Below are 13631 nucleotides of genomic sequence, written 5' to 3' on the forward strand. Positions count from 1 at the left end.
CCGTCCAGACGGTCCGCTGGCAGGCAACCAAAACAGAAAGCTCTCTCAGCCAATGGAAGAGCGGGGATTTCCGGTGTTCTTGAAAACAGCCAATCAAAGTCACCAAGAGGCGGGCTTTTACATTTCCTGCAAATACAAATAAAGGTTTTTGTGATGGTATTCTCGAGTGACAGGGCATATGTCCCAATGGCTGCAGCGCTCATTCAATTGTAAAAAAGCACATGGTTGTTAATTGATAATGAATTATTAATAGTACTATAATCAATGCATGCTATTAACGCTTCGAACTCATTGTTTCATTTATACTTAAAATGTTGTGGTTATACTACACTATTCTGACATTTTAATGTGAAAAAAAATAGCTTTCCTTGCTTTGGGGGGTGAGATTGTAATAATATTCCAATGCAAAGTTATGGTGAGAAATTATGTATTCAGAAAATCGACTAATGCACTTTATTTATTGATGAGCAATCCTCTTTATGGTGCAAACAGGAAACACCATTTCAGTATATTTATAAGTGCACTGAAGGTTTTGATAGTCTGTATTAAACAATATTATGACCCAGCAGTGGCGGAGTCAGACATTTTTCATTGGAGTGGCCAAGGTGATAACTGAAATGTCTGGATGGCCATGGTTTGAACACCCCTGCGCGAATCGGAGTTTATCAGGATCAGCATTGTAATTGCCAATAAGGATGCACTATTGTAAAAAAAAAAAAAAGGTCTTCATATTCACATGCTCGGTCAAAGAGAGAAGGCCCAATGTGGTCAAGTCCCTGCGGTGCCGCACTTTGAAGTGAGATTATTGGGCCTCAGCTTTGGCCCGCAAGGTCACCACTCTCTCACTGGCTATAGCTTCCTGTCTAAATAATCCAGTTTGCCTCCGAGTCAAAGCAGAGGAGAAGAAATCCCACCTTGGCTTTCAGACAAGGTGTCTGACTTGCATTGAGACATCAAGTCCTTAATCCTCCTTTTCTTTTGGAAAGAATGGAACAAAGTGAAATAGAGCATTTGAATAAAATGTTGACTTACGTGTTTTTCATGAGTCGTGCTTTTCTTTTATTGTATTTAATTATAACGGTCATTATTATTATTATTATTAGGTTTCTTTGCAGTTACATAAGGAGTGTGGTTGGTATCCATTTTCACTTGAACTTACAAATGTGGTTCCTTCCCTTAAATGGGACCTATTTTGTTCATTTTTGGCCCTTTGTATTGAGTTGTGGACTCCTATAGAGCAGCTACACACAATAACCCGCACAGAAAGCTTTCTACATCTTCCAGAATCTGCACCTATTCCAGCTGTATTTCTTTGGTTTTCCCAAACAGTCTGTTTTAGGGTGGAATCGAACTCGGGTCTCCTAGCTGTGAGGCATCCCCAACCTTCATTTTCTGCCCTTTGTATTGAGTTGTGGACTCCTATAGAGCAGCTACACACAATAACCCGCACAGAAAGCTTTCTACATAATATTAATATTAATATTAATATTAATATTAATATTAATATTAATATTAATATTAATATTAATATTAATATTAATATTAATATTAATATTAATATTAATATTAATATTAATATATTATTATTATTATTAATATTAATATTAATATTAATATTAATATTAATATTAATATTAATATTAATATTAATATTAATTAAAAAAGCAACTGAGACGTCAACCTTTTATTATTAATATTAATATTATTAATATTATTAATATTGTTAATATTATTATTATTATTAGGGCGACACGGCGGTCGAGTGGTTAGCGCGCAGACCTCACAGCTTGTCCATAGGTATGAATGTGAGTGTGAATGGTTGTTTGTCTATATATGTGCCCTGTGATTGGCTGGCCACCAGTCCAGGGTGTACCCCGCCTCTCACCCAAAAACAGCTGGGATAGGCTCCAGCACCCCCGCGGCCCTATTGAGGAAAAAGTGGTAGAAAATGAATTAATTATTATTATTATGATTATTATTATTATTATACTAGGTCAGAAAAGTAGAAAAAGCACAATAGGTCCCCTTTAAAAGGCCACTGAAGTCACATGTATTATGTATAATAAGTCACATGGTTACATTCGCACACGTCCAAAAAGGAGTGGGAAGAAGCCGAGCTTATTTAATCCTACCCCTTCTCCGTCACAAATTCAAAAACAAATACAGAAATAGACTTGAGTCCCACATTATTGAGGTAGACAACAATGACAATAAAGTCCTCCAATTACAATAACTCAAGTCTCATATCATATTTTAGGGGTCCTGAGTGACATAGACACCACCGGAAACTATTTACCATCACTAATGCAGCCCTCATAGTTAAGTCCTAAATTATTCAGCATCAGCATCACTGACCTCTGAGTCAGTCCTGGAACTCATTGATGCTAACGTGTATTTCATCTCCAATATTTATTTTGAACGCTGAAAATTGGATCGCCTCCCGGTCTCCACTATTTATCTTGCATGATTATGTGCTATATTTCCTTACTGGTGATGATGATGGAAATATTGAAAATGATTGACTCAAGAAACTAGAGTACTTGTTATACTAATGTTATTCTAATCTATATTCACAATTTGTGTTGACTTGCAACAAGGTTATGATGACTTCTCCTCATTTCAGCAGTTTTTTGTCCCTTAGAGAAAAGCAAGAATAGAACGTGTGGTGATGGAAAACCTTGTGTTTTAAGAAAAGGGAGTGGAGTCTTTGATGTGAGATTATTGGGCCTCAGCTACGGCTCAAAAGGTCACCGCTCTCTCTCGCTGCCTGTCAGAAAATGCTGACTGAGTGAAGCTTCGGTGTCAGACTAGCAACTGAGACGTCAACCTTTTCATCCTTTTTTGTTCCAGGATGGAAAGATAGGAAAAGGACTTGGTCATTGCCGCTGTATTATTAAATGATTCAATTCCTACATTCATTTTCTACCTCTTATCCTCACAAGGGGGGTGCTGGAGCCTATATAGACAAACAACCATTCACACTCACATTCATACCTATGGACAATTTGGAGTCAATTAACCTAGCATGTTTTTGGAATGTGGGAGGAAACCGGAGTACCCGGAGAAAACCCACGCATGCACGGGGAGAACATGCTAACTCCACACAAAGATGGCCGAGAGTGGAATTGAACTTGGGTCACCTTGCTGTGAGGCCTGCGCGCTAACCACTTTATTCACTCACTCACTCATTTTCTACCGCTTTTCCTCACAAAGGGGGGTGCTGGAGCTTATCCCAGCTGTCTTCGGGTGAGAGGTGGGGTACACCCTGGACTGGTGGCCGGCCAATCACAGGGCACATATAGACAAACAACCATTCACACTCACATTCATACCTATGGACAATTTGGAGTCGCTAATTAACCTAGCATGATTTTGGAATGTGGGCGGAAACCCGGAGTAATCCCACACATGCATGGGGAGAACTTGCAAACTCCTGAGGGTGGAATTGAACTCGGGTCACCTAGCTGTGAGGCCTGCGCGTTAACCACTCGATTCAATCATTCATTCATTCATTTTCTATACTTCAGGAAGAAATGCATGAGTGCTAAAAAGCTTGAAGCTCCAGAGTACATTTATTTTGTTGTAATGCCACATTGCAACCATAAGGGGTCACTGTTGAGCTTCTGTAATGCTGGAGTTTCTTTAAACTTTTCCCTATTGAGGACATCATATAGAACAGGGGTCTCAAACTCAATTTACCTGGGGGCCACTGGAGCTAGGGTCTGGGCAAGGCTGGGCCGCATCAGGTTTTCCAAAAAAAACAAAACGCATTTATTAAAAACAGAAAGATTTTCTACAATAAAAGCTCTGATAAAGATGAAAAATAAATAAACAAATCAAGAATAAAGAAAATCAATCAATCAGTAATACATAAATAAATATAATAATAATAATAAAACGCAAATAATAAAAACTTAAGAAAGCACATATAGTTGGTGGGTAGACAAATGATTTTTTTCAGATTAAAATGAACAAAGCATTATTAGAGCCCTGTAGACATGACAAAACACGACTATAGTCACATTTATACTCTTTTTATTTACAACATATTGCGCAACTGCAGGGTCTTGAGACACATGCTAACTCGCAAACTAGAGAGCTAGCCACCTAAACGGTAGCCTTCAAGTTATTTCCTTTAAACTTAAATAGCCAAAAACTTACCACTTCCACACGGATAGGGAGGATAACTATTAAGAGTTATTTAACCTTTGACATGAACGTGAATCAAACGTAATAATTTTTTCTGGGTACATGATACCATACAGCATCCATATCAAACTTGCGCGGTGCCGCACTGACATTAAATTTTCATATCAAGGCGGGGGGCCTCAAACTAGTTTCCTGTGGGCCACATTTGGCCTGCGGGCCGCGTGTTTGAGACCCCTGACCTAAACGGTAGCCTTCAAGTTTTTTCCTTTAAACTTAAATAGCCAAAAACTCACCACTTCCACACAGATAGGGAGGATAACTATTAACAGTTATTTAACCTTTGACATGAACATGAATCAAACGTAATAATTTTTTCTGGGCACATGATACCATACAGCATCCATATCATTAAACCTTCATATGAAGGCAGGGGCCTCAAACTAGTGTCCTGCGGGCCACATTTGGCCGGCGGGCCGCGTGTTTCAGACCCCTGATATAGAAAAATTGAAGGACACGGTGATCCACTTTTATGTTTTAAGCTGTTAAACATGCATAAACCAATCCAACATCGGTGAAGATATGCTAAGCAGTGAAATTAATTTCAAGACAAAACAGTCATCAGTGACAAAGGTAAAATCTCGTGAAACTTTTTCGAGGATTTGGGCCAATACAATACAAAAAGCAGCTGGGGGTCACACTTTGGACAATATTATTCACATTATGATGTCTATAAGAAATACATAAACACACAACAATTTTGGATTGCAGGAGGTTATTTTCATGCACAACAATTCAGCAGTACACGGTATATTATATTATGAATATATGAGGTATATTAAACACATTTTTTCAGTGTTGCAATTTCAAAACGGATAAACAAAACATGTGGAATTAAATAAGTACTATACGGAGCTATAACGATATTGACCATAAATAAAATACAAACATGTCCTAAAAAGATATTCACGACACAACATACAAAGTACTGTAGTACAGTATAGTATAGTACTATAGTACTATACTATTGTCATGATTTGTAAACATACCAAACAAGGCAAACTCTCAGTACAAACGGACTTTCACTAGAAGACATTGACGTATGAGGAAATGCATTCATTTTGTACACTGCGATCACTTCAGCCCCTCATTGAAAATGTGCTTTGTTAGCATCAAACTATTATACTGTATAAAAGGCAATATCTATGCCGAGTTTGTCAAATTAAGCAAATAATTGCAATTCATTCATTCATTTTCTACCGCTTATCCTCACAAGGATCGCGGAGGGTGCTGGAGCCTACCCCAGCTGTCTTCGGGCGAGAGGCGGGGCACATATAGACAAACAACCATTCACACTCACATATGGAGAATTTGGAGTGGCCAATTAACCTAGCATGTTTTTGGAATGTGGGAGGAAACCGGAGTACCCGGAGAAAACCCACGCATGCACGGGGAGAACATGCAAACTCCACACAGAGATGGAGGGTGGAATCGAACTCGGGTCTCCTAGCTGTGAGGCCTGCGTGCTAACCACTCGACCGTCGTGCATCCCCAACCTTGTTATGCATCTTCAAAATGAACCAAATAACATGAGAGTCATCACACAGCAACTTAACACCCAAATTGTATACTGTACAAACACTATATTCATCATTCATTTTCTACCACTTTTCCTCACGAGGGTCGCGGGGGGTGCTGGAGCCTATCCCAGCTGTCTTCAGGCGAAAGGCGGGGTACACCCTGGACTGGTGGCCAGCCAATCACAGGGCACATATAGCCAAACAACCATTCACACTCACATTCATACCTATGGACAATTTGGAGTGGCTAATTAACCTAGCATGTTTTTGGAATGTGGGAGGAAACCGGAGTACCCGGAGAAAACCCACGCATGCACGGGGAGAACATGCAAACTCCACACAGAGATGGAGGGTGGAATCGAACTGGGGTCTCCTAGCTGTGTGGCCAACGCAATTTACAATGGGGGTTAAATCACCGTGAGTGTACATAATGAAGTGTCAATCATATGACATTTTCGAGCTGATTTTTTTTCTTTTTTTGCTGATTTTAGTTATGATTGACAGGGTGTGTTGCTATGCTAGTCATTTAGCATCGCTTTAATGTCTTGCTTGTGCCTTTCAGGACAATATGAGGTAATCCAAGCGCCCACTTATCACAGGGCCAGTACTGCAGTCCAGGCAGTGAGTAGGGGATCTCGTAGTTAGCATCCAGGTAAGCGACGAGTGTCGTCGCATACGCAACAGCTATCGCGATCAAAATGTGCCTGAGGGGATCAAAAGTCGAGGTTGGTCCGGGAAATGTAATAAGGCATAAACACGCAGAACATAAGACTTACCATATACCGTGCAGGTAACAGAAGTTCAGCCTCTGCCAAAATCCACAGCCAAAACGATCACTAATCCAGCAGGAGATAGCCAGTATCCACAAAGCCACCGACAGCTTGGCTAGTCTTCGGACCTTCTGGTCCGTGCAGCTAAATAGACAGGATCATAAGGACTGATGAATCACCATTCCCTCGTATAGTCGTGTTAAACGATGCCAGAGTTTCAGATAATGAGGTTTTGGCATTTGGAAGTGATCCCTGAAAAAAGTTTGGGGTGGCTCAAAACGCTCGGTTTCAGGGGGCGGTGCCAAACTGTTCCTTTGTGATGTCACAGAGGAGCAGGCTTCCCTATGGCAATCTGTACTGGTTCTCTTCTGATTCTGTGTTTACGTTGCTAGCATTCATTCATTCATTTTCTACCGCTTATTCTCACGAGGGTGGCAGAGGGTGCTGGAGCCTATCCCAGCTGTCTTCGGAGGAGAGGTGGGGGTACAACACCCTGGACTGGTCGCTAGCAATGGCTCGTAAAAAGTGTTTCTTCGGGTGTAAGGGAAAGACACGTTTGTTTACGATTTCTAGCGACGCCACCATTAGTGGTTGGAGTTCCTGATAACCTACCATTCATTCGTTCATCCATTTTCTACCGCTATCCCAGCTGTCTTGGGGCGAGAGGCGGGGTACACCCTGGACTGGTGGCCAGCCAATCACAGGGCACATATAGACAAACAACCATTCACACTCACATTCATACCTATGGACAATTTGGAGTGGCTAATTAACCTAGCATGTTTTTGGAATGTGGGAGGAAACCGGAGTACCCGGAGAAAACCCACACACGGCGGTCGAGTGGTTAGCGCGCAGACCTCACAGCTAGGAGAACCGAGTTCAATTCCACCCTCGGCCATCTCTGTGTGGAGTTTGCATGTTCTCCCCGTGCATGCGTGGGTTTTCTCCGGGTACTCCGGTTTCCTCCCACATTCCAAAAACATGCTAGGTTAATTAGCCACTCCAAATTGTCCATAGGTATGAATGTGAGTGTGAATGGTTGTTTGTCTATATGTGCCCTGTGATTGGCTGGCCACCAGTCCTGGGTGTACCACCCCGCCTCTTGCCCGAAGACAGCTGGGATAGGCTCCAGCACCCCCACGACCCTCGTGAGGATAAGCGGTAGAAAATGAATGAATGAATGAGTTCTCCTCCTATTTTGTGTGGAAGTGGTAACTTTTTGGCTTCTTATTTTGTCTTTCCCCACCCTTGGCCATCTCTGTGTGGAGTTTGCATGTTCTCCCCGTGCATGCGTGGGTTTTCTCCGGTTTCCTCCCACATTCCAAAAACATGCTAGGTTAATTAGCGACTCCAAATTGTCCATAGGTATGAATGTGAGTGTGAATGGTTGTTTGTCTATATGTGCCCTGTGATTGGCTGGCCACCAGTCCAGGGTGTACCCCGCCTCTTGCCCGAAGACAGCTGGGATAGGCTCCAGCACCCCCGCGACCCTCGTGAGGATAAGCGGTAGAAAATGAATGAATGAATGAATGAATGAATGAATATTCTCATACCTTTTCATCTCAATAGCCAGGATGTAGAGCAGGTGGAGGCCGAAGCAGTTGAGAGCGTAGGCATTGGCTGTTGGCCTGACAAAGGAGGTGACTGAAGTGACGACTGTAAACGCCAGGACGAGTCTTGCGAAGGTGGACCTGTTGATTGATTGATTGATTGATTGATTGATTGATTCATTCAAGTGTTCCCTAATGCCAAAAAGATGCTGCAAGGGACAACAAGATGAAAGCTCGTCGGCTCATGCTGCTTAATTCTCATCTGCGAACCATGGTTCGATCCCCGGGCGTGTGCAGAAACAAACCAGTCGGGTTACACAAGCCGTCTTGGGGTTAAATATTTACAAAGGTTGGGCGGGGTTCCATTCTAACGAGCCCCTTTTTTGTCAGTTTCAGCTTAGAACGGTCGTACTGTGGTGTGTTTTGTTGACACTGACTCAAGTCGGAGCTGTCAGACAGGCTCCTCAGCCAGCGCAGGTTAGGTTTCGGAGCGGCTCGCCTCCAATGAATAAAAAGCTTTTATCACAAGGTATTAAGAGTGAGTGAGCATAACTGTCGTGTGTCAGAATGTGTGATAGGTTTTTGGGTCGATGTTGCGTTACCTGTTTTTAATAAAAGACGGGAACAGCCTGCGTGGGAACCATATGGCGTACCCCACCGCCAACGCCCACAAGATTGACAACTCATCCAGCATCTGGCCCACAAAGCTGAGAGTCATGTGAAAGTAGGCAGAAAAAAGTCCTACAGGAAGAGAACACATCATTTCATTTATTAATAATTAAGATTTCGATCAATTCAATCCAAATGGAGTGCAGTTCTTGGCACAACCTGCAGAGGCGCTGTTAGTTCAGTCTAAACTAAAGACAGAACTAAAGCAGCATTAAGCATTCACAGCCTCACAAATTAGTTATTTTGGTCCAAAAAAATTCACTTTTTCCTCAAAATAACATCTTTTTTCTGCAGAAAAAAACATGTATTTTATCATTTGTGATAATAAGGGTAGAATATACAGCATACATGTACCATTGTTTAAAAATAGTTTATGTTTTTTTGCCTCAGTGAAAAGATTTTTTCATCCAGCGTTGAGATTTCACACTATGTTCAGCAGTCCTTGAACGCACCTGAGTGGAGGCAGCCCCAAAACATTCATTCATTCATTCATTCATTTTCTACCGCTTTTTCCTCACAAGGGTCACGGGGGTGCTGGAGCCTATCCCAGCTGTCTTCAGGCGAGAGGCGGGGTACACCCTGGACTGGTGGCCAGCCAATCCCAGGGCACATATAGACAAACAACCATTCACACTCACATTCATACCTATGGACAATTTGGAGTGGCTAATTAACCTAGCATGTTTTTGGAATGTGGGAGGAAACCGGAGTACCCGGAGAAAACCCACGCATGCACGGGGAGAACATGCAAACTCCACACAGAGACGGCTGAGGGTGGAATTGAACCCTGTGAGGTCTGCGTGCTAACCACTCGACTACCGTGCCGCCGCCCCAAAACAGATTCAATTAATTCCAACATAGCAGCATGGGAGAAGTGTGTCATCCATAGGTATGAATGTGAGTGTGAATGGTTGTTTGTCTATATGTGCCCTGTGATTGGCTGGCCACCAGTCCAGGGTGTACCTCGCCTCTCACCCGAAGACAGCTGGGATAGGCTCCAGCACCCCCGTGACCCTCGTGAGGAAAAGTGGTAGAAAATGAATGAATGAATATAGGGTTTGTACAGTATACAATTTGGGTGTTAAGTTGCTGTGTGATGACTCTCATGTTATTTGGTTCATTTAGAAGATGCATAACAAAGTTGGGATGGGATAGGCTCCAGCACCCCCACGACCCCCGTGAGGAAAAGCGGTAGAAAATGAATGAATGAATTCTAACCAAAAGGAATTATTCCATGATACCGGTGTGCCTCAGGGATCGGATGCGGACCCACTTACCCACAAATAACATCATAATCCAAACCAGGTGGATGGCTAAGTTCCTCTCTTTGGCATACGGATGCAGCAGGTAGAGCATGATAGGCGCTATAATGAAGAAAATGAAGCTGCTCGTCTGTAAAGAGGGAAAAAAAACAAGCAATTTCTCTTTAAAACAAACAAACCCAGTGAACGTCCCTTTCATTTTGTTAGACTATAACATTGTTTGTTATGAATATGAAGATGAACATGAATCTCACAGTGTTGAAGAACTCCACCACGTGTTCCGAGTGTTTGTAGTTGTCTTCACACCAATCTATCTCTGAGCTCTCGTAGGAGAAAACTCCAGCCATTCTTTCACTTGAGTAGAAACCTAGTCCAGGGTCCGGGTACACAACAATATGAACAATAAACCCGTCACAAATACTAAAAACATAAAGTGGGGACTATCAAATCAAAATCAAATCAACTTTATTTGTATAGCACTTTTCCTGCAAAGTTAAATTACCACAGAATTAAATTAAATTACCACAATTAAAAGGAAAAAACTAAGAAACAAAAGAAAGCCCCTCCTTCCCACCCTCCATACTAGACCCCCCCCCCCCCCACACACACACAATCACACACAGTAGGGAGACATGGCATGGCACTGAGGAACAAGGAAACGCCACCTTTGGGGCCGTCCACACTGGGAGGAGCTGCAGGCCGTGCCATCGGGGGACCAGCACCCGGGCCCCCCGACTCCGACAGACGGGCGGACCCCCCCATTAAAGGGAGGAACCCCCAGCCGGCCGGGTCGAAGGGACCCAAGGATGGCACCCCCTCAGCAGACCCGACACAGCCCCCAGTGTGGAGGGCCCCCCTGAGGAAACACTGGAGTTAAAAGCTGAAGACTAAGAGCATAAAATAGGACTAAAAAGATAAAAACAAAACACTGGAATTAAAAGCTAATGACTAAGAGCAAAAAAAAAGGACTAAAAAGATAAAAACAAAACACTGGAGTTAAAAGCTGAATACTAAGAGCATAAAATAGGACTAAAAAGATAAAAACATAACACTGGAATTAAAATCTAAAGACTAAGAGCAAAAAAATAGGACTAAAAAGATAAAAACACTGGAGTTAAAAGCTGAAGACTAAGAGCATAAAATAGGACTAAAAAGATAAAAACAAAACACTGGAGTTAAAAGCGGAAGACTAAGAGCGTAAAATAGGACTAAAAAGATAAAAACACTGGAGTTAAAAGCTGAAGACTAAGAGCATAAAATAGGACTAAAAAGATAAAAACAAAACACTGGAGTTAAAAGCGGAAGACTAAGAGCATAAAATAGGACTAAAAAGATAAAAACAAAACACTGGAGTTAAAAGCGGAAGACTAAGAGCGTAAAATAGGACTAAAAAGATAAAAACACTGGAGTTAAAAGCTGAAGACTAAGAGCATAAAATAGGACTAAAAGATAAAAACAAAACACTGGAGTTAAAAGCGGAAGACTAAGAGCATAAAATAGGACTAAAAAGATAAAAACAAAACACTGGAGTTAAAAGCGGAAGACTAAGAGCGTAAAATAGGACTAAAAAGATAAAAACATAACACTAGAGTTAAAAGCTGAAGACTAAGAGCATAAAATAGGACTAAAAAGATAAAAACATAACACTAGAGTTAAAAGCGGAAGACTAAGAGCATAAAATAGGACTAAAAAGATAAAAACAAAACACTGGAGTTAAAAGCAGAAGACTAAGAGCATAAAATAGGACTAAAAAGATAAAAACATAAGAAAAGTTGAAGAATATTAGTTAAAAGCCTGATTAAAAAGGTGCGTCTTTAATCTTTTTTTTTTTAACTAGGTGACCCACACTGTGTTGGTGGTTTATGGAAATCAATAACAACTCTCCTCTCTGTTCCGTGTATTCAAATATGAGAAATTTGAATATAAAATGCACTTTCGCAAAACCTGAATGAAAAAAAACATGAATCTATGATACCCAAATCAAAACCATCCGGATTTGTTTTGAAAAAACGTATAATGCAAATATAATAATAATATTTATCATAGCAACCCATAATAAATAATATTAATACAAGCAGTTTGTCTAAATTTTGCCAAAAATATGGCTAAAATGTTATCAGAAATATACATACAAATGTTTCTACTATAAATAAAGCATCTATATAGAATATAATATAGATACATATATACGTAGTATATTGGAATATGTCTTACCTCCCATGCTGTTGCTCCCTCTTCCAGTGCTTCCAGTCTGGTCTCCAGGTGACTCAACCCAGGTGTATTTTAGCAGGGTGGAGCCTCCAGAGCTACGGCACTGCACTGTGATGTCGCAGCTGACATCATCAACGATATAGACGCCCCCCCCCTTAAAAAAAATAATGTTTGCATACGTAATAAAAGACAAACATTATAGCGTTCAAAAGTGATGAGGTTAATAACAGGTGGGGCAGGTATCACCTCTCTGCATAGGTCTTTTTTTTTGGCGGGGAAGAGGATGGACCGGTCCGTCTACTTCTGCGATGCGTGTGTGTGCGTGTAGCAAGTATTCCTCATAGAATGTATCTATTTGCAGTCTGTTACTTTCAAGGGATTTCCCTTTCTGTTTGTGTAAACTTAAGGTGCCGGCAGCTGCCAAGTATGTTCGTAGTAACATTGGAGCTATGTTGGCTTGGCCCGGCATACGCAGGAATGCTTCATACAACACCTCATATAACCTGATCATAATTGCTACAATATGCATCCACTAAAAGTCAAGTTGGGCGGCACGACAGTCCAGTGGTCAGCTAGGAGACCAGGGTTCAATTCCCCCCTCGGCCATCTCTGTGTGGAGTTTGCATGTTCTCCGGGTACTCCGGTCCAACAACATGCTAGGTTAATTGGCCACTCCAAATTGTCCATAGGTATGAATGTGAGTGTGAATGGTTGTTTGTCTATATGTGCCCTGTGATTGGCTGGCTGGCCACCAGTCCAGGGTGTACCCCGCCTCTCGCCCAAAGACAGCTGGGATAGGCTCCAGCACCTCCGCGACCCTGAGGGGGATAAGCGGTAGAAAATGAATGAATGAATGAGTTCTCCTCCTATTTTGTGTGGAAGTGGTAACTTTTTGGCTTCTTATTTTGTCTTTCCCCACCCTCGGCCATCTCTGTGTGGAGTTTGCATGTTCTCCCCGTGCATGCGTGGGTTTTCTCCGGGTACTCCGGTTTCCTCCCACATTCCAAAAACATGCTAGGTTAATTAGCGACTCCAAATTGTCCATAGGTATGAATGTGAGTGTGAATGGTTGTTTGTCTATATGTGCCCTGTGATTGGCTGGCCACCAGTCCAGGGTGTACCCCGATTCTCGCCTGAAGACAGATAAAATAATAAAATAATAAAATAATAAAATAATAAAATAATAAAATAATAAAATAATAAAATAATAAAATAATAAAATAATAAAATAATAAATATACAATATAATAAAATAATAAATAAATAAAATTTAAAAAATAATAAAAATAATTAATTAATATAAATAAATAAATATAAACCAAATAAATTAATAAATATTAAATTTATAAATAAGAAATCCTACTTGGCGGAAAATTTTAATATCACGGTCGGGTCTAAAACTAATGAACCACAATATAGCATTCAAAATAGCATAATAGAATC

General features: G+C 41.2%; 1 protein-coding gene across 1 annotated transcript; it reads right to left on the minus strand.

The window, feature by feature from the left end:
* Positions 1–5326: 5326 nt before the first annotated feature.
* acer1 (alkaline ceramidase 1) lies at positions 5327–12254 on the minus strand. Its single transcript, XM_058073342.2, has 7 exons — positions 12192–12254; positions 10232–10344; positions 9993–10107; positions 8649–8787; positions 8050–8187; positions 6503–6640; positions 5327–6430 (listed from the first exon to the last, which is right to left on the minus strand). The coding sequence occupies exons 1-7, from the start codon at positions 12196–12198 to the stop codon at positions 6253–6255; spliced, it is 828 nt and encodes a 275-aa protein (XP_057929325.2). The 5' UTR covers positions 12199–12254; the 3' UTR covers positions 5327–6252.
* Positions 12255–13631: the final 1377 nt, after the last annotated feature.

The sequence above is a fragment of the Doryrhamphus excisus genome, linkage group LG4, assembly GCF_037039965.1.
Source record: "Doryrhamphus excisus strain RoL-2023G ecotype Guam linkage group LG4, RoL_Dexc_Guam_v1.1, whole genome shotgun sequence".
NCBI lineage: Eukaryota > Metazoa > Chordata > Actinopteri > Syngnathiformes > Syngnathidae > Doryrhamphus > Doryrhamphus excisus.